At 43.2% G+C, this 22,392-nt stretch overlaps 1 protein-coding gene across 6 annotated transcripts in view; it reads right to left on the bottom strand.

Annotated features, from left to right (window-relative positions):
* ST3GAL6 (ST3 beta-galactoside alpha-2,3-sialyltransferase 6) overlaps positions 1-19,665 on the bottom strand; it is a 44,146-nt gene extending 24,481 nt beyond the window's left edge. The window contains exons 1-3 of one of the 6 annotated variants that reach the window (XM_026112315.2): positions 19,319-19,657; positions 16,195-16,257; positions 410-509 (exon numbers count right to left, since the gene is read on the bottom strand). In XM_026112315.2, the coding sequence (XP_025968100.1) occupies positions 410-498 (89 nt within the window). In that variant the 5' untranslated portion in view covers positions 499-509; positions 16,195-16,257; positions 19,319-19,657. Of the gene's footprint in view, positions 1-409; positions 510-9,559; positions 9,697-16,194; positions 16,258-18,248; positions 18,711-19,318 lie in introns of those variants that run through there. The other 5 variants (XR_003261094.2, XM_026112317.2, XM_026112313.2 and 2 more) reach the window with 5 other exon arrangements.
* Between the last annotated feature and the right edge of the window lie 2,727 nt (positions 19,666-22,392).

The raw sequence follows: 22,392 nt of genomic DNA, 5'->3' as shown, positions 1-22,392 counted from the left end.
GCAGATCTCTCCCAAGTCGATTATCAGACATCTAAGGGAGTGAGCTCACACCAAACACACCATGGTGGGGGGGGCAGGGAGCAGAGAGTCACGCAGATAAGATCTCTCTCCTCACCTGGACACCTGTTTTCAGGAAATTCAGAGGAACAGCCTACCTTTGAGGTCCTGACTTCCCCATGCAACCAACTCAAATTGCCTGCCAGGTTTAAAACTTACACAAGAGAAGGGGAGAAAGGATGTCAGGACAGAATAATCGCATCCATTCCCCATGGTGCAAAACAAGCCCCATGGCAGCAATCAGTTCTACCGATCACTAGCAAACATGTTCTGTAACACGGTGACTAGGGGCCACAGATATCACACAGTCATGAGGGTATTAGCACTATAAATGAATGGAACATCACCATACCAGTAGAGGTTATTCCTCCACAAATTTCCATGAAGTATACCATACATAACAGCAGCAGCCAGGATAAAAAACAGAAGGATTCGTTTCATGACTGGTAGATCTGAAATATAAGAAAGAAATAAAACAAGAAATGTAAATATAAGCTATGATTTTAAAGTGAGCTTTCATAAGACATCTTTTGACCTAGGAAGGAAATCACCATTATTACAGCCACTCTCCATCATCACAAATTTGACTTGGGATCATTCCAGTTTGATTTCTTACACTGGGTCACCCAAAGTCCCTGTGACAGGAGCTGAACACCGCACTCCTTCACACCTCATGCACATGCATATGCTGCATGATAACAGAGAAATATTGACAAAGGCTTGCTTTAGGTTGCCTCTGAAGTTACTAGAGAAATACAGGCTCTTACAGAGGCACAGAGTAGGAAACCCTTTCTGTCCACTGACAGCCCAAAGAAACCAGCTTCTTGGGTCAGAAGTTGGCATTTAGGGATACCTGCTCTTCTCTTCTTTCTCACTCCACCCACTATCAATTTCCATACTTACATAATTAAACAAGCATGCGCGTTTTGGGGTAGGAAGACAGGCGGATGCCACTGCAGCAGGATAGGGTACGGTCTGCCACAAATTGCTACTGGCTTTTTTAGGACTACTGAATATTCTGAAAGTCTGGTTTCGGTCATTCAAAGATGCACCGAAGCTGTCTGCTTATGCTCTCCTGTCCCACCCAGTCTGTGACTCCCAACACAGACCTCATGGCTCAGTTGAGAGAAGCACGCTATTCTCAAGCTTCACAAAATGAGGAAGAGGAGTCAGGACCTAACCTGTGGAAATCCCTTAAGGATTTACTAACTTCTGCAGAAACAGCAGAGAGAGTGTTTGTTTTTCAAAGAGAGTTTTCACCTCATTGCACAATTTAATGAAACAAAACTAGAGAAATACTAAGCTGCTGCATCTGGCACAGCTTGCTGGGGGAAAAGCAACAGTTTTGCATTGCTCACATCCAACACACTGAGCCGCTCTCTCAGTAGCTATGAATGAACTGTTGTTACTTAACCTTCCGAAAGTCCAAAATAGCCATTCTGGCCACAAATTACTGTGGAAATTTACTAGAGAGCTATATCCTTCTCTTATTTTCATTTCTCTCCCTACGGTGGTAAGCAGGCTCCACTAGGTGCACACAATGCATGTTTACCTACTTGCGTGTACGTATTTTGAAAGAGAAGGTAACGAACAGTTCTCCAGCAGAAACAAGCCCATAGGAGAACAAACGTCCTGCTCAGTTTTCCAAGATAAAGGACTTTGGCTTTACGTCTCTGGGGTTCTTTTGTTTGTTTTTCTCACTCCCATGTGGCTTTTTAGAATATACAGAGTTGCTGTTATTTTAAACCTGCAGGAAAACAGATGGCCTTAAGGCACCAAAACTCAGTCTTCAAGGTAGATATAGCAAGTGACTTACAACAATATGCTTTATACTAGTAGCATCTTAACACCATACCTTGTATTAAAGGCCAAGAAACAACCATGGAGAGCTGCATTTTGTTATTAAAAGTTATGAAGCAAACTATTACAGCTCACACATGCTTCCACCCTGAAGAAATATCTAACAGCGTATCTACCAATATCCATTTGTTACAATGAGTTGTGTGCAACAAGCCAACCACTTCCATAGTTTTTTATTTCAATATCCTTCACAAAAATTTAACTGTAGGATCAGAGCTGGGGTTTTATAACATCCTCTACCAGTAACGAAGCCACGCAATGAACAAGCTATAATCTGTCGATTTTAAGCATACCAATCCAGACTGTCCTGCTCTGTTTGGGTGAAATACCCATAGGAGGCAACTATTCCAGCTTCAACCTTTCATCTCTCATTGGGAAATGACACCGTCTTTCCCTAAAACCTCAGGAACATTACAAATAACCCACCTATAAGGTCTAGTCAAGTGTCTGCAATTAGCTGATTCACTTGAGAAATACACTGTTTTCCTTATGTTTTTCATTTCATTGTCAGTGTTTCTAACCTCTACTTCACAAAAGACTGCTAAAATACTACCCTAAAGTGAAAATGTAGAAGTGTAAAATTTACACTGATTGAATTAGAGAATAAAGCGTAGAATGGAGACAGTCTACATTTTACTCTCTAATTCAATGTAAATTTCAGTTAAATCAACAGAAGACAATGAATCGGCTCTTCAGATAAATTTGTCAAACTACCATTTTACATTAGTCAGAAAAAAAGTCAGTAATTCAATCAGTTACCAAAAACTCCACTAAGAGAATCCTGCTGAAGAGTCAGACCAAGTAAAAAGAAAACAACAAAAAATATCAACAAATCCACAGAGCAAAGAGAAGGCAAAGCAGCCCATAAAAGTTTTGGGGGGGGGGGGGGGGGAAGACCCCAAGAACTTTCTTTTCAAAAGAAAAAAGAAAAGAAAGAAAAAAGAAAAAAAACCATTTTCCTAATTTCTGCTGTTGTAAGGTATTTATAAAACTATTCATTGCACCTGCAAAAGCAATGATAGTCTTTAATGACTGTCAATACCTTATGCAGGACATCCAATTTGGCGCACACATGATAATGTCATGAATGGTGGACCTAACTTGACTGTGTTGTACACAAAATGGTCTCTAATGATATGAGTGTCTTCTCACTATCTAACCCCACTGTCTGACTACATTTAGTGCTTTGAAGAGTGAACTTTGCAGTCATTGAAGATGTTCTTTTTAGTAAAGGCTTTTTTTAAAAAAAATCTGTTTAATAAACTAATCTATTTCTTGTTTACTGAAGAAATTATGGGCCTATTTTTACCAGCAGCAGCATTTTCCAGTTCTCCCTTCCTCTCTCTAAAATAGCTGAAAGGCATAGAAAGCTAATTAAATGAAAATAAAAACTCCTACGATGCAACTATTGCACTGGAAAATTCCCATACTTAGAGATGCAAGAAAATAAGCAATTGAGAAGACAGGGTTCAGATGTAAAGTGACAGTCACACTCCAGTTTATTTATCATAACACAAACCCCAACATCTTGATTGAACCTCATCAACCTGTCTGACAGAGGTCATGGTGCTTTTAGGCCAAGGTCAATGGGGTTTAAGTAAAACAAGAAGTACAAAGCTGGAACTCAACTACTGAATTCCCTCCTCTTTCCAAAAAGCCTACAGTGACACACAGGAGAGAAACCAAAAAGAAATCAAACGTGCCAACATCTGGCATTCTTTGCATATACAGGTTAATTTTCTGGAAGTAAGCAAGCAGCTGGATGTCTAAGTGTCGTGCACAGAATCACTGTTGTTCTTTAATATGAATTTAAACTAACTTCTGCTGTTCAGCTTCCCACCCCAGCCCAGGCAGATCTAGAATTAGGCAAGCCAGACTCTGTGACGGTATTAGGCAATCTCTGAGAGCAGCCGGCATCTCCTCCAGGCAGCAGGGTCTCCCCTCTCGCACCAGCCCGCTGCGCAGATTCCCTGGGCAGAGGACACACACAGGCCCCCCTCCGCTCCCCACAGCAGAGGTGGGGAACAAACGCCCTTGCCGGAGTTGCATCTTCACTTACAATTAGTCTTTATTCTTCCACTTGGGAAAGTGCTGTATCTGATGAGAACAAATACCTCACAGCCCCTGTTTATCTTTCGACTCGCACATAGGGCTGAGGTAGGCTTGTTACGGAATAAAACAGCCCTGCTGGAAGCTCCAGCTGATGGATTGGGCAATCACCTGACCGCACTATAATCACCTTTTTTCTTCTCTTAACGCTTGCTAGCCTTCCTTTTCTTCTCATGCTTAAAATTTGATTGTTAATAATACAATGTAGGAGGTTTTGCCATGTGTCCTATTCACTTTGTAAAGCACCTTTGACTATTGTTAAAGTAAATATTTAACTAAAAAGGGGTTATTACCAAATTAAATACTACTCATCTTAAAACAATTTCAGCTCCACACCTAGTCTTGTGACAGTTTTTCTTTAACCTTTTGCTGCTGCCAACTAACTGACAGCACGAAAATTTCATCTCATTCAGACCTCAAGCTCCTAGCCCTTATAGTTGGGGGGATGCAGGGGAAGTGAGCCTGAAAATGTGCTTTGAGTGGACCTTGAAATTTAAAGGGCCAGGAGGAAAAAAACAACACAAAAACCTTCTAAAAAGTTTTTTAAAAATCATGTGATTTTTAAGACATATTTACTATTTTGTGGGACTGGATTTGCGATTGCCAATCCTGCAGCATTGCTTGCTTTTGACCAGGATGTAGTACGTATCTTCTGGAACAACTATGCAGCAGGATGATGAGCAGAAGTGAGTTTCACTGTCATGATTTTTCTCAAGTTAAGCTGCCAAAATGTGGGCACATCGTGACACACGTACACATATTTCTTCTGCTAAATCTATACACGACGTGTCATCAACTTTCCCAGCTCTTGCTAACTATCCTAAGTATGTGCCGTGCATTTCATTCTCTCTTTTTTTCAGGAAGGAAATGCTGTATCAGACAATACAATGGCACCGCAGTAGAGTCTTAACTATATTTAAGTGATCAAGCCTTCTCCTCATACACTTTTTAATGAAGTTTTTCATCATTTTCAATGCTGCTTTCAACATTAGTTTACTAAGAAACAGAAGTCCTCAGAAATATTAAAATTAAATGGGGAAGGTAGATGTATTGAATTATCCTAGTGGCCCTGAATTAAAACTATGTCTCTAAGACTCTGGCAAGTGATTTGCTTGGGAAGTGGTAATTTAACAGCTTCTTAACTAGAAAAGATTTCTTTACAAGCTGCCCTCATGCCACACACACATAATGAAGTAGTTATTCCTGTTCTTGAAGTTCTGCACGAACAACGGCATCATAAAACTAAGGTTTTACTTTGTCAAAATGGCATCAGGGTCTTCCGCCATCACACAACATGCGATACCACAGTGCACTGTCAAAGACACAACATGGCTTTACCAACAGTTAAAGATTTCTTCTGCATTCAAAGATAAGTCATTTTTAGGCTTTCTGCCCTGGTATCTGTAAATGATGAAGGGACAAGGTGGAGAGAGATGGACATAGAGAAGAATGTGTTGACTCTGAAAGCTGGAATCTCTTTCCCCTCTAACAACATATGGACCTGGCCATTTACTTCCCTGGCATCCTGGTTACTTTGAAAAAGAGATAGCCTTCCTCCAGAGAAACCTTCTGTTGTTAAAGAAGGTTTCCAAAGTTTCCCCAACAACATTCGCCTTCCTTTAACAATTTATAGAAGACCTAAAAAAAAGAAAGCACCAAGATGGTCTTTTCTAGAAGTACTCAACAGCAGGCAATGATGTTCTGTAGATCCAATAGCAGATGTAGACCCTCGTCATCCCTCTGCCTCCCCTTCCTCCCCCCCAAATCCCTCTTCTCCTTATCGGCCACTATGGACAGAAATTTGGGATCTCCAATGACATTAATCTATTGGGAAGAGGGCTGGACTAGACGTGTATCCACCGCCAACCTTTTGCATGTCTGCACAGTTCATTCAGGATAGACTGCAAGAGTTAATAGATTGCCTTTAGGGTCTAGGTGCTTGCTTCCCCCTCTCTCATTATCCTGCTAATGGTGAAACCTATTCTGTATCATATAAGGTACAGCAGTAAATTTATCATTTTGTAGCGAATTCATTGTTACTTTACTCTGTTTTTGCCTTTTGACCATAGACACTAACATTTTGCTCCCTGTGGGAACATGCCTGCCAGCTGGGTGAAGCAAGGAGGAAAAACAACTTCAGCAGTCTTTTCATAGCCAACTGCCATCTCGCTTTGCTTCTGTCCAAAGCCTTCAAGGAGATTTGTGCATCAATTCACTTTTCCTCTTGTGTGACTCTCCAAATCAAACCTACTTATAAGGCCAGAAAGTCTTCCCAGGCAGGCATATCCTTTGCCTAAAATGTACTGATAAAGAATTCCGGTCCGGTCAAAAAACACATTGTCATGTCACCCTCTGCAGTCTTAATTCAACTAAACGGGATGGCTGGTGGAAGAAGAAATTCAGCCTGCTTCCAGAAGGCTGCAGCCAGGCCCAGAAACTAGCACGGTTTATCTCTGTGTCTTGGGCATAACAGACAACGCCAGCACCTTCTCCCCTCCAAACCATAATCTCCAGCCCTGCTCTTCCACCTCGCTCCATCAGCACTGCTGAACACAAGGAATCAGGCACAGCAGCTTCTTGTTCTAGCCAAATCTTCACTCGGCCAAGCTCTTCAGCATTTCAGGCTCCCTTTTTCTTTCCTCCAATTTATCTAGTCCAACACAACCTGTTCAATGATGCAACACCTTTTCACTTCTTTCCCCTCTACCTGGGCACCCAGCAGCTTTTACATGTGCCCTGTAGTGGGGGCAGGAACAGAAACAATAAAAAGGAATGGGTCAGAAGAAAGAAAAAGTTTGCATGTATTCTGCAGACTGTTATTTGGATAGCAAGACGACACAGGAACACAAGCCTGTGTCAGCTACTACAAGCTTTTTGTATTTCATATCTATTAAAACAGAACCTCCTTTTGGCTGCAAAAACCGCTGCTACCCTGTGCTGAGAAGTACCACAAATAATGATGTGCTCCGTTTCACAGAGCTAGCACTTTCGGGTCTACTAATGCAAAATTCAACATCACGTTTACTGACACCAAAAACTTGCTGTATGGATGAAAAACAACAGTGCAAAGCATCAGTCAGTGTATCTTGCCTGAAAGCACTGATTTGCAAAATATAGTGAAGCCTGGGCTTTACGTATCATTGAAATGGCCCTCAAATAGAAACGCTATTAGGTGTGGCGGTGTGATGCCGAGTTAATTAGCCCTGCTGACAGGCAGAACATATTGTCTCCATCGTGGGGCTACAGTAGGATTGCTAAGCCACCGCTGAGATCTGAGCTAATATTTTGGCTCGGCGCAACGCAGTACAGCATGGATCCTTGGCACCAGCTCGAGGTGACAGCACGCTCTGTAGCGTGGTATAGACATACAATTACAACTACAAGAGTAAAGAAGATAGCTGGCTTGATTTTTTTCAGCTGGTGAATGTTGTTTTTAATTAATTTTTCCCTTCCAAGAAAGAAAACACTATTCCCTAGCATTCCAAAATAGCTTGGAGCTCTTTCCAACAAATGACACACTCTTTTCTTTTTTTTGGTGTAGTACAGTTAAAACACTGCTAACTTGAATTTAAAAGGCAGTCCTGAGTAGATTCAAATCCAGCTTGCGGCTTGGAAGGTAGAAGGAAAAATAACAACTACTGGGCTCTGATCTAACAAGCACTTTCTAAGTATCACAGATTTGCAGAAACCTTGCCTATAATTAGGAACAAGAATAGGAGCAAGTCCACGGTCTCAGCTTCTTGCTGCGTTTACGCTTTGAGACCAGAACGAGCAGGAAGTAACCGATTTCTGCAAAGCAGCCCAGAAGTTGGGAACAGGCAGTTTTATATGCTTTCCCTGCCCTGTCCCTCCCGCAGACATGCTTCGCTTCCCCTCCGCCCCACACTTGAACACAGCCCAGCAGTTACTGCCATGGCCGAAGCAAGAGAACTGCCCTGGGGTACAAAAGCAGCTACTTCAGCTTTGGTCAAAAGCCAACCTGTGCATGCAAAGTCCAAAGCACATACGAGCTGGGCATATATAGTTCTGCTTCCTCAACTGGCCAAGTTTCAGTCGAAGCAAATGTGCATGGGGAAAAAAAAAAAAGCCAAATTGCAAAACAACAAAAATAGCCACCAGTAACGCAGCCTTAACAGAAAGATTTCCTCCAGCCCTGTTATAGTCTCCTAGCTTAACCTTTAAAGCTTTAACCAGCCTAAGCTACACTGCTATTTATATATTTCACATTGTAGGTGCCCGTAGAATACACGGCAGAATACACACAGAATAGATAAATCCATAGGATTACATCTCCTCCCACGTACTGTGGTGCCAATAGTATTCCTTCTCAGCCCATGTTTTCCCCTCTCCCTTCAGCTCTTCTTCCAGGAAGACTAGAATATAAACAGGCCACGCAACATGCTCTGGAAATCAGAGCTCAAGTCATTTTCTCTCCACGCACTGGCAAAACTGAAAATGTTTCTGTGAACTTAAGGCAGCTGCTCTTCCTGAAGAAACAGAGCATCCTGGGTTTGAGTTGATTTGTCCCACCCCCCCTCCAAGAGCCATGCCACCCCATGCTTGAGAAAACAAGAAGCCATCAACAGCAAGATACGTGTCCCACTACAGGATCATTTATTCTTCTTTGCTCATGGCTCAAGGTCAAACGAACAACCCCTCCAAGGTCTCCCAAAGGGAACAGATGGAAAAAGATGGAAGGAAACAAAAGCTAGAAATAGTCAAGTTAGTCAGGTTTCAACTGTATTCAGTCATAAATCATATCAGCTCACTGTTTTTTTTCCCCAGAAGCCATGATCAAGCAAAATAAATTAAGAAAGACCAACCACAGAATTTTGTCTGTATTGTATGTGAATATTCACTACAGCCCTAACAAGCTCACCTTAAAACAGGGCACACTTTATGCCTTTTAGTAATGCCTAAGATATCAAAACATCCAGCTCTCGCAGATTTGTAGCTGCTGATTTAACCTCAGATCTCACAAAAATGACTGGGAATTATGCAACTAAATCTGCCAGTCAACTTGGGGGAAAGTAAAGAAATATATATAATCTTAGTCCAAGGCTAAAATAAACCACATTAAAAAAAAGAAGAAGCAGAAGAAGCAGAAGAACAAAATCAAGGATCTCAGAGGGGCAAAAATCCTGCTTGATTTTTTTTATGAGGTAGCTGAGAGTACTAATTTACCTGCCTCAATACTAGCACCTGGAGAGTGAAATGCTCCTCATCTACATCAGCAGTAAGTCTGAAGAAAATCAGGCAGACTAATCCCTTGCTCAGTCATAACAGCACAAATCCAGATGTGCACTGGTTTCAGAATTTGGCCCTAGGCAGACACAGATGTTTTTTTCCTTTTTTTTTTTTTTTAAGACTAGCTTTCACACTAACATCTGCAAGCTCCAGTCAGGATCAGGCCGAAATACACAAGGATTGTGGTCATTTGATGCCACAGATCCTATTCTTGATTTTTATTGCTATTATTATTATTTTTACTATGGGGACTAAAAAGAAAGAAAGAAAGAAGAAAACAACTCACCATCAAGTTATGCTGTGCAGATTCGTATGGAATAAATGGGCCAATAAATAGATGAGACCACGCTCCTACCAGCACACAACACTGAACAGTTTGACTACAGACATGCTTTGCATGCGTATGCTCCCTATACAGTGAAATGCTGATTTTCGCTCTGCTGCTCCCTATCTTTTCTCAACAGCTGACATTAAAAAAAAAGAAAGAAAAACAAGCTGCTTGAGATAAAATTCACTCCCCAAAGCAGATTCTGCAAGTCAGTCTGCTGTGATGTGTACATGCCAATAGAGAGCTCTGAGATTCTCAGGAATGTAGCAAAACAAGTCAATGAAAAGTGTAAAGCTAAATTCATTGAGGGAGGGGAGGGAAAAAGGCAAAAAAAAAAAAAAAAAGAAAGAAAGAAAAAGGGAAAGAAAATTGAGATAAGTGGCAACGCTTACCCCACACTACTACACTAAGTCTTGGAAATCTCCCAGGCCAGTGTGCTCCTGCCAGTTCAGAAGCAAGATGAAGTTGCAGGACATGAACGGAAGTTTGAGCAGCTTCTTTGATAACGTTAATGCCTGCAGGTTCCAGTGCTCGAAACTCAGCATTGCAACAAGTATATTCACATTGCTTCTGGATCTTGAAAATTAACCAGAATATATAACTTTACTGTTAACTACTAGTAGGAAGCTAAATTCAAAGTGACAGTGTCAAATTGAAAAAGCTCAGATATTGTAAATATTAAAGATGTTTTCAAAAATCCTTTATCTAAAGCTTCACTATCTTACCAGTAAAGCTCAAAAAAGTCCAAACTATTTACAGCAAAAAATACATAAGAAAAACTCTAATGAGCAGCTTCGTAACTGAGAATGCACCGTGCACATGAAGTGTTTCTGAGCTAACAAAGAACTGTTGTACAGGTAGCAGCAGTATCTGATCCCCTAAAGGCTTTTAGTACTTTGTTTCATTTTTTACATGTGAATATAGGAAAAATTCTCACACAATATCCAAAACAGCACTTATTCTGAAGATATCAGAAGCTACTAGATACACAGCATAGCTGAAAATGTAATTAATTTAATACAATATGCCAGGTCCTCCTAATTGATACCTTCTTTTCTGAACAGGAAAGGCTGCCAATCAGTTTATACCTGTCAGAATAAAATCCATTCACATCTTACCGCATTCATTACTATTTTCAAAGAAATAACAGATTTGTAAAGCAATGGACTTCCCCAGAGAAACAGAGATGCAAATGTATCTGATCTGAACATTAAGAGTAACATTAATTGTGTTTCCATAACTAAAAACTGAAATCAAATAAACAATAAAACCCTGGGACAAAGGTGCTGACTAGAAGACATAAAACCAAACCAGACGTCTTCACAATGCAACGGTATTAGTTGTTATAAGGGAACCCAGAACTGTGTTCCTTCCTATGGAAAAGTTTGCACTAGTTCACTTAAATGTTTCTGTGTCACAACTGCAAAGATCCAGAACTATAAAATGACGGTACAACAGTCTGCATGGGAATGCTAACTTTTAGATGAATGCCTCCTACAGAGGAATTCACAGCCCTGAGTTATGCACCAGTTTCTGTATCTATACATGAAGAAAGCTAATTATCTCTGATCGTAATCTTCAATTGCCATCTGTCTGAGAGGAAAGCTGCCTAAATTAGTCAGCAGGGAACGCTGGGAAAGCTTAAATGCTTTTCGCAGTGCTCTACAGAGATGCCCTTTTTTTTTTTTTCCTCATGACTTTCAGCCCTGAACCCTCACTGAAGGTTAACACAATCCAGTTCCTCTCAAATGGAAAATGAATGCCTCAGCGTGGTTTTGTTGTTGTTTTTGAAGAGGACGGTCACTGCTAAGATTGAGGGGACTCAAAGGCACATTTTATCCTGTCCGCGCAATCTGGAGTTTAAAGTCTCGACAGCCGTCCCGCTGATGTTCTGCACTGCCTAAAATACCTACTGGCCCAGCCGGAAGCGAGGAGTGCGTGCGGCTCAAGGTCAGTGGTTAGTGTTCCCGGCGAGGGACTCAGCCAGGCAGTCACGGTTTCATATAGCCACTTCTGCCGCAAATCATCAGTTACTGGTATCACCTTCACCTGTTACTTTCTAAGGCAAGCTTGGTTTGCTCTGGCTGAAACAGAGTCAGTTTCTGCTGTTTGATTCTCAGCCTCAACAGTCATTAAATGCCACAACACACGAATAAGGGGTGCTGATTTTGCAGAAGGACTGTAGTATTCCTAAACAGATTAGCTGTCCCTCCCCTGAGGCTTTGTGAAGAGCCAGCCTCTGCCCAGGGCTGTACGTGCGTGTAGCTCCTCTTACTGAGGATTACTCACAACAGAGCAGTAGGTGAGCTCCAGGACAATACGGGGCTCACCTTGCTCCGAGTCATGACAGGATGATGAATTCCTTTGTAGCACAGATCCGCTGGCCTGTAACCAAACTGACCAAAATTGCAGCAGGGTTATCATGAGAGGTTTGATATTGCTTTGGGATAAAACTGGAAATCCTCTAGAGCAAGACCCTGACATCTTTTCCTTGCTACCCTGACCACACCAAATCCAGAAATAGCATGTCCTATCAAGATGGTGATTAGTTCTGCAGAAAGCACAGAACTCCATTAGAGCATGAAATGCAGTGAAATAAAAGGCTTCTTGTTCTATTAGATTGCATATGCCTAGCACAGAATGAGATTTATGCAATCATACTCTGTATGTGCATGCCCCTTCCCTCCCTATAGGACTTCCCTATAGCCCTTTTGGCTAATATCAGTCAAATTTGACAGGAGATTAGGGCTTTAATATATCCAAGATCCCCACAAGTTTTGTGAAAATAAATAGGCAGCTGTGTAGAACAAAGAAGCCCTATAAGCTCATCTTTCATTGAATATCCGAAAATCTACGTGGAGGAAAAACATCAGAAACCAGGTTTCATGGGTTTCATTATTTCTGTATGTCATAGAATTGTCTGTTCCAGAGATGATATAAGAACTTCTAGACATAAAAAGTGAAATAAAATAAGAACAAAACTTTGAAGAGCCTGGCACAAATGTATGTTTCCACATTTCCAAAACAGAATTGCCTGAAGTTAAACATTTTAAATATACTTTTCAGCCGCTTAACAGATAAAAACGTTATCTGTCTTCAGTTGCCCAACTTTGAAAATCAGACTCCGACATCATCTGATGGAGTGTTTACTATAGGCAGTATTCTCCATGAAATGTGAAGAATGAGGCGTGCTCTATTTCACTTCATCATTCTTTCCAAAAAACTCAAAATGACATTCTCAAGTTAGATTTGAAAAAATCTTCAAACTAATACAAAAACTAAGGTTTGCAGCTGAGCCATCTAAGAATTGATGGCCCATGTTGTAAACGAACTACAGCATGCAACAAGCACAGAAGAACCAAGGAAGGAAAATAGCTATTCCATTTCAATTGCCCCAGTGCTACTGTTTTATCAGCGTTGGTGAACCACGAGGTGCTCCACTACAAACACAGCTCTGAGGCCCTTGACTTTTTGAGAATCAGAAACTAAAACTGTCACGGGTGGTTATAAAAGCATGGGGCGGGGGGGAGATCGGCCCATATGGCGTTCCAAGTTCTCAAATGATGCAAGTAACTGTCACCCTATTTCATTAAATATTGCAAAACATTTGGGCAAGCAGAGCTAGTTGTAGTTTTCCCTTCACCATAACCGTTTTCTTTGAAATAGAGTCTTTTCCCAGCTAACTGAATGAAAAGACAGTAACTTGTCTACACAAGGGACACAGTCAAGACGAGCTACCACATGCTAGCAAGCCTTGGATGCATTCACCAACATGGACAAATCCTAACTTGCCCTGGCACTTCATCAAGTGGATTTAATATTATGCCTCCATTTAATCTTGTGCAAATCTTCTGTTCAAACAGGCCCTACAGGGTCTCTCCCATCTCCATCCCTAACTCTGCTCCTAGTCTCAATCCTGCACACTGACTTCAGGCTATCTGAAGTGCTGTGAAGATCGGGGTGATAGCGTTTCCAGGGTGCTCAGACATGACACTGGTGGAGGTCGTAGACAGGCAGGATGGAGAACTTCAAAGAAGCAGGAAATACCTACTTTGACTACCAAAAGATGAATAAGGCTGTGGTTTCATTCAGCAGCAACACTTCCGAGGCAGCCAAGCACCTTCCCCTCTCCTCACTGTGGGGACCCCCACACACACACTAGTTCCTCTCCCCTCATGTTGTGTCAGAAGAGGACTTGTACACTCCTGTCCTTCCTCCTTCCCTTCTATGGATCAGTTCCCCCCACAGGCTGCCAGGTCCTGATACAAAAACTGCCAGCAGCAATAATTAGCTGCTCAGGAGGGTACTACATAAGCCAAAACTTACACTGGAGAGGAGAGAAAGAAAAAAAAAAAAAAAAAAAAAAAAAAGAGACAGACAGAAGCACAGTCTCAGTTCCTTCCTCATCCTGGGAAAGGGATTCCTCCTCCCCTGCCCCACACACTGTTTTTACATCAATACATACATGCTTTTTTGTATTGGTATTCCCATTATCACATGCACAGTTCACTGCCCATCTCTGCTAGCAGTGAGGCTGATGACATTCCCCTCACACCATCTTAATTTCACTGCTGGCCACAGGACTCTGAAAAGCTGCTGTGAAAACAAGCAGCACCCAGCTACTGCTTGCTGTATTAGGAAAGCGTCAGCCTGCAGATCTGGGCTAACAAAGAGCTTTTCTGAGCTCCGCAGCAGCTGATCTTTTCAGTGTTTCCATCTTGTACTCACAAGGGCTAGAAACTGTTCTTTTAAAAGTAAGTTGAAGAGTCTGTGGAAATCTAAGACTGCTAGCCACCCACTTCATAAATAAAGTTTTCTACTGGCTAACGGCTCAAAAGAAAGCCATTTCCATGGTACGGGAATGGAAACCTGCATTGTAAATCAATGGATTCTCAAAAGAGCTTAACCTGCTAAAAGTCTGAACCTCATTTCGTTCCTGTCTGTTCTTAAAACCAGTTCCTTGGCTATTCCATTCCTGCATTTGTAACAGAGGGGAGGATCAGTTTTGTGGCCTTTCAAATTTTCCTGCCTTCTCTCCCCAGCCAGGGCGAGTGGGGGCTATTTAAGTTCTTGCCTTGTTCCTCCTGGCTCCCCGTGGATGCTGGAATGCAAAGAATAGCTCCAGTACAATGTATTCCAGTTTCACTGCTGCTGCTAGGGCCTGGGAGCAGATACGATGGGGAACAGTTACATGCAAACATAGGGCATTATCAAGGCAACACTTAAAAAATCACTTACTCCGTTAAAATGATGTAAAGGGTCTTCTAGCTGAGATACCAGGGCTTCAGTTTGCCTTCAGGACAGAAGAATGACCATTTTCTAAACACTGAAGAGCTACCCTAGCAAAACGAACTTTAAAAAGGATGTGATAATTTAAGATGATAGATACAGAACAGAGTAAGAAGCATTACTGCAAAAATATTCTACCATATTCTGTGCCCACATTTATTCAAAGTAATTTTCAAAAGGTAGTGATACTGCATTCAAGCTACCTGTTCTCTATTTTTACCGCACAGCACACACTAGCCAATGCTGCCCATCTCTTTTCAGCTTTTCAAGCTATTTGCACAAATACCAGCTCCCGGTGTCAGTGATCACAACACTGAACCACAAAGTGAAAGCAAATTAGTTTCAATACAGCACTGAAAGGTGACTTGCAAAGGAAGCGGCTTGCGCATCACATTTTCCTCCCCACCTCAACACACATCAAGAGAAGCTGAATTTGTAGGTTCTTCTGTAGCAGGAAGATGAAAGAAAAACTTAACATACAAAGAAATCCACAAAAATAAGTAAAATCAGAAGTTCTATTCCAATTACTCCTGAAGACTATGAATGGGTACAGAACTAGCCACGTGTAACACTGCAAACATGGAAATGGAAGAAACTGGATTAAAGGGGAAGTTCAGGAGTATTTTATTTTGTTACTAAGCTTTTGGTTTTCTGAGTAAATTGACAGTAGGAACCAAACTCAAAGACAAAAATCCCCTCTACAGTCAGTTACTTCATAAATTAATTTCCCAATGTTCTTTACCAGCTTCTTCATAAAGCTACTGTAATTGATAAACAAATTATTCGAACGGATGACAAGCAAGGGATTACAAGCTTTATAAACGTAACTCTTTTTAAATGTACAGTGCACTTTTTAGCTGATTTAGCTAAAACACTGCAAGCACCTGTAAGGACAGATTTCCATAAATAGGGGTATTTCAAGTGATCTTGAACACATTCCGAATATGTACGTGACCAGGAAGCCACAGCAGACTATCTTACTGCACACGCACATGCAGTAAAAACAGCCTTTAACATTTATAAGTAAAATAATGTTATTCATAAGGCACAAAGACAAACAGAACCTGTGCTACCGCTCAGTCTACAACTGTGAAAAACACAGAGCTTCTCCTTAAGGGCCTCTTTGGGGCAAATTACCCCAAGGAGACTCATGGTCATCCTCAAGCTATATCTTTAGATTGCCCATCTGACTGGGGCCTCTTCCAGGCTGAAACACCTAAATCAAAAACTCCACCAACATATAAAGCACCATACAAGAAGCAGAAAACCAAAAATCAACCAGAGCAGGTTAGGAGAATGCTCACCATTGTCTGGGAAGGATGGATCAAACCTTCACTGAAGGACGCTAACCATACTGCGCGCAGGTACTAGCAACAGAAATGAGATCGGGATAAAAGCATTAATGGCACAAAAATCATTCTTTCTATCATAAGAAAGAATCTTCCCCCTCCCTGCCATCTTCCATCCAAAAATGACCAAAGAATCCAACAACCATCCAAAATCCTCTAAAACTGTCTCTGCTTGTAAGTTTTCAAAGTCTGAGAAGGAGGTGAACAAGAAGGCCCTCAAGCACTTGCCACACTGTGAACGAGACCACTCGCCGTCTCAGTTGCTGCCTTCCCCCCCTCAGTGAGGCAGCATCCACATGTAATTTCTAAAGCCATTATCTAGCAGAGGACATGGTACACATCAAAGTAACACCTTGCCAAACACCTTGTCTAGCCTAACACTGTAACTCACCTCTTTCCCCACAGATTGACAGCGCAGTGCTCGCGCACTGCTGGTCTTTGAGCCACCTTTCAGGTTTTGCTGTCTGGCCTATACCCTTTGCAGCTGCACCCCTGGGTAGCTCCCCGTCAGGCAATCGATTCCACAGAGAAGTTCCTCTTCTGCTTTTGATGAGGGCAGGGGGAATTTGGACATGGGGTTTTCACAGGTCTCAGGGGGCGATTTCTACATCCCACAGGCAAAAGAGGTCTCCTGCAGCTAAGCTGAACCGCAGGGAGGCCAGGGGGCTTCTCTGCCTTTAACATTGTAGCTTTAAGGAGCATGTTAGGCTTAAGGATTAACTTCTCAGATTCTGCTTCAGGTTCTCAGGAGAGACAAACGTGCGGAAGAAGCCGGAAGAAGCCGGTACTTGCATCAAGCCAGAAAGAAAGATCCATAGATTTATTTCACGCAGGTGGGAAGAAAAACATGAATATTGCTGCTGCAATCTTACATAAGGAAGGAAAAGTACTTTAGTTATAAAAATATCACATCTGTGACCAAATCAGATGGGAATATTTCCTGTTAGGAAACAGGCAGGCAAAAAGCATCACACCTATTTCCTGTAACCTCTCCCTACAGTTTTTTTATTTTTAATTTCTAAGTGATCAATCTGGCACAACGACATTCTCCACATTTAAAGTCACATATTTTTATGTATAATGTAACACAGTAATGCAACCTTTATGCAGCTCAGCCACTACAGAATTGTCATGTTACAGAAAATAATCCTGTCCCATTGCAAAGTTCACCCTTCCTAACTTGCTTTGCAACCACATTGTATGTATAAATAGCTTGACACAGAGTGGGCAAAAAACGGAAACAAAAATGAAGAAACATAGAGAGAAAGTTTCAATGGGGTAACAGCAGTGTAACATTCACAACAATGTAGATCAACCCCCCTTGGCTTTACTAAGCTCCAGTTCAAGCTCTGGATCAGCAAAAATTCCTGTTCACCTCGCTGGAAATTTTAACTTGAGAAAGGTCGGCAGGATTGCTCTCACAAATCTGAATAACTGAAAGAGAAAGACAAACACCAACTCCACTGCCAAATAATAACCCGAAGACTTTAAAAAGCAGAGAACACGAAACTTCCAGGGCTTGTTTGTCTTGCCCCCGACTATAAAGAGCGGATTTGCACAAAGGCAGCCCGCCCCAGAAGCCGTTGTTTCCTTCGCTAGGCCTTCGGCATGCCAAAGAGACAGCACCTTCCTTTTGGTATTCCCACCAAAAGTAGTCGTTTATCGGAACCCGCTTAACCGGTAACCATAGTGACGCTGCGGGATTATCAGGCCGAAGCAGCTCGGCGGGGGGGGGGGAAGAAAAAAAGGAAAAAACCAAAAAAACACACGAGCAAATCTTCGTTCACATTTCACTCGCGGGCTGCTCCCGGCAGCCGCCGGCGGGGCCGCGCGGCCCCCTGCCTCCGCGCCGGCTCCGCTGACGGCCGCCCGGTCCCCCCCCGCCCCGGCCCGTTACCCGCCCGCCCCGCCGGCACCGGCCTTCGGCGGCAGCGCTGCGCCGGGACCCCCGCGGCGCGGCGCGGCCCAGCCCGGCGCGGCGCGGCGCGCTGCCTCCCGCGGTAACTCACCGGCCCGGCCTGGCGCGGCCCCCGGCCCCGGCCCGGCGCGGGGTCGCCCCGCTGCCGCTGTGCCCGGCGGCGCGGCCCGGGCGCCCTCACCGCGGCCGCTGCGCTGCTCGCCGCCGAGCGGGCCGTGCTCCGGAGGCGCTGCAGGCTGCTATTTCCATCCTTCTAGGAAACGCCGCCGGGGGGTGGGGGGAGAGGGAGGCTGCTCTGCGGTCCGTGCCGAGACCTGTCTGCGCCCAGGCTCCCGTCCCGCCATGGCTTGCCGCAGTCTCTAGCGAGGCTCCTAATCTCGCCTTTCCTTCAGCACAGGGAGTCCTAAGTATTGGCTGTGCTTATGAAGTGCATTAAAATGCTGCACACAAGTCAGCAGCGCTTCCACTGCTCTCGCATCTACCCAGCGCCGCGCAGAGCTGCAAGGGGTAGAGCACCAAGTACTGCCGCTCATCTCCCGCGGTAATCAAATATACGTCGCACAGCGATGCGAATTTTCCCAGGCAGCTTATAAGGACCTCTGAGAAAGCCCTGGGCCATCTCATCTCACCGGCTCAAACCAACCATAATTTTATTCGTTTTAAAGAAGGCTTGTACAGGCAGGTCCCAGCCCTGTGGAAGTTCAATTAATGCCCTGAACGCTTCCAGAGAAGAGCATGCGGATGTATTGCAATAGCGAGCTCTGTCTTTGAATACGCGGTCATTTCCATGGAATAGCAATGCTGTTGGCGACTGCTCCCATCGGCACTTACACGAAGTAGGTTTTGAAATGGGAAATACACACAGACCCTACATGAAATTAGCTGGAAGTTCCCGCACTTGAAATAACACAAGAGGGCAGTGAGAAAATGTCTCACAGCAGAAACACTGGCAAACTCAGAAACAAGTATTTTCTGTGTACCAACCCTGTGGGTTCTGGCACCATCCTTAAGACCCCCTCAGTCCATGCACCAGTTTACAGGAGCTAGCTTTGCTTTATACAGCAGAGGCATTCACTCACCAGTTGTCTATAGCACAGATATTTAGCTTTAAATCGGATAGATAAACAAAACCGCGGAGGCAAAAAGAGAGCGTAAGAGTACCTAGCACTTTGTACCAGGGCTGTTCAGGCTGCTGTGGCTGGGCTCTTGGTAGTCCAAGCCTCTTATTCCAGTACCGTTTTGCTTACAGTAGGGCTGAGGGAGAGGGGCTTCTTCCAGCTGTGCCCCATCTGCAAGAGAAAATGTAAAAGGAAGCACACTGTGTATTTAAGTATAGATGCAATCTTGGTTGAGCCTGCCACAGTTCCTCCTTAATTTATATCAAAGCCTTCGCAGGGGGAGGAGAGCTTTTAGTTCTCACGCAAGTGAAGAAAGCTAAAATGCTGCTCGCTCTCTCCACACACAGGCGCTGAACAGCTCAGCTCTCCCTGACTTCAGCCAAGCCCTAGGGACCGTCCCTCCTTCCCCTCCCTGGGTCGCGGGGCGCTCAGCCACGTGTCCCACCACCGGCCTCGCCGCCACAGCCAGCAGTGGGACTCGGGGCTGAGCACCCCGCGACCCAGGGAGGGTCTCTTCTCCTCGGGGCCTCCCCTCCCCAGAGAGGCTTCTCTCCCGCTTCTGCAGCAGCCTCTGACTCCTGCAATCAGGCATTGAAGAAAACCTGTCGCCATCAGCAAGGTGGGGAAAAGCCCAGCCACCTGAAAGCTGCTGCAGCAACTTCAGGTGCAGGTTTCTCCCTTTTCTGAGTACCTCCAAGGGTGATTTCCCCTCCTCCCCCCCCCCAGCAAGCCCCAGTGAAAGCAGACCAGCCATCAGGTGAGGAATTACCCCTTTGAAGAGTGACTGCCAGGGGCAAAATGAAGCCGCACCCTGTGCTAACAACCCACTAGAGAGTCATGGGGTTCCTGGAAAACCTCCTCTCACACTACAGCACCTAACTGCATCGCATGGAGAATTCACATTTGAAAAGAAAATTAATAAAAAATTCTGCATACTGATAATGCGAAAAAGCTATTTGTCTAAAATCATGTGCTGCATCAATGTTATGTTTTGTCCAGTGGGCTATATCATGCAAAAAGAAATCAGAGAGGGTGTTAATCGTTTAAAGGACTTTCCCTGTTTCAAGCACTATGATTCTAACTACTTATACTCCTAAACTTTTCCAGGTAGGGCTTCAGGAAGCTTGTAATACGGTTTTAGCCTTATACTGGAGCAAGATGCTCTCCTGTCTTTTCCCAAGGTACTTTATCGGAAAGGCAGCTCCTCAGGGTTTTTTTTAATGGTACCACTGCCACTGCTGTAGTCAGCCTCAAAAAGTACAGAGAATGACCAGAAGTAGCATCTGTTCTTAGCAGCAGCAGCAGTTTTATATGGCCTATATGTATCAGTAACAAAATCACAGATTAAAAGCAGGGAAATTTTGTCAGTTCTTAAGGGAATATTCCACTTTGCAGCCAGCTGAGGCGGCTTTCAGTGTGTTCTGGGCTGGGAACCAAAGTTCAGCAATTTGTCTTGTTGTGAGCTGAAAATACATTGATCCTTATTCTCCCTTTTCCCAAGGGGTTCCTCAGGTCTTCACCTTTTGCACACTGGTCTTCACAAAGCCAAGCCACTGCTCAGTATACAGCTAAAATATCTGCCTTCTAAAATTAGTTTATTTGATGCTGCTGTATCTCTTCCCTGTTACTTCCTCTCTGTTCTGGATATGCACAAAAGCAATTTAAAAAATCATTAAGGTTGAACGATGAAGCAATCAGAAGTTTGGAAATACCAGAAGATTGGTTACGCAACTTTGCTTCAATCCCCTCGCACATATGTTTCATGACAGTCTTAAATTATGTAGTCCAGTACTATTTTGTTTTGGCCATGCTTTATTTGCAAGGCCTCTCCTTTGTTTAGGATGCAGGATGGACTTTGGGGATGTGGCATATTTTTGCAGTGTAAGGCGCTAGGACTCTGCTTTATTCACTGCAGAGGACTGGAGGAAACCTTAAGGAAATGGATTCTGTTCCTGTCTCTGTTCCAGACAGGATGTGTATACTGCAGCTGCATCTTTTGTGCATGAGTTCATGAGCGTGGACTAATTTCACGCTAGCTAACTTTGGTAGTGATAGCAGTATAACACGTTCTTTTGGGCAAGCTCAAAAACAAAGGAGTAAAGAACATGTATTATATGTTATCAGCACCAAACCACTGGCTCAGAGAGGCCAACTCAGATTATTGACACACCTCCGAAGCCAGTTCCTATATGATACGATGTGACAACTTAAAGGAGTTCATTTGACTTCACAGGGGGCAGTAAGTTACATGCTTATCGATTTTCTGGGAGTCTTGCACCAGGCATCTAACGCTAGGAAGAGCAGACCACTCACACTTGCAACCACTGTCCCAGGGAGACATAGTGCTGTGAATGCATGACCAGTTGCTCCTGATTTGATATATCTCTCTATATACTACTATAAATACAATGAATTGTGTCTAAGATACCTGAATCCACCTCTACCTGGAATAAACTGCAAAACCTTCAATTCTAATTACACTGGTCAAATAACGTAATAATCTAGTTCCTCTACAGTTCTTTCAGTTCAGTTTCTCCTGGCAGCTGTAACTATCCATGGTGGGCACTGGAATGGAAGTGGGTGTTCGTTGTTATCTAAATATGCCTGACTAAGTTCAAGAAAGCAAATGGCAATTTGAACGAGTGTAATGCAAAAGCGTATCATTTAGTTGCTAGCCTTTTTCAAAATGATCTCACAGGCAAGAAGTTAGTAACTAATCTGCATCACTGATGATTTTATTTGGTGGAAATTATAAGTAGTCAGTTCTCTGGAACATATTCTACTGCACACAAGCAGAATCAGCAACGATTTGACAGCAATCAACAGCCTTAAAAATGCTTTGGAGAAAGATGACTAGCAGGAAGTCAAATGAATGATCCTGCAAGCAGAAACAATGCATGTGACCATAAAGTCAACAGATTTTTTTTTGCTATTTCAGTTCAAAATCAACTCTCCTGAGACAAAAACCTCTCCCAAAACCAAAAATAAATGCCACAGAAACTTTAAAATATGAAGCAATAACGAAAATAAATCCAAATCAGATGGAGTCATATTTAAGTTCCAGAAGAAACTATGTACCTCCTGAGTCACTACTAAACTGAGAAAAAGTTACACCCA

This window comes from Dromaius novaehollandiae, chromosome 1, assembly GCF_036370855.1.
Source record: "Dromaius novaehollandiae isolate bDroNov1 chromosome 1, bDroNov1.hap1, whole genome shotgun sequence".
NCBI lineage: Eukaryota > Metazoa > Chordata > Aves > Casuariiformes > Dromaiidae > Dromaius > Dromaius novaehollandiae.
This window is presented reverse-complemented; position numbering and strand designations above follow the sequence as displayed.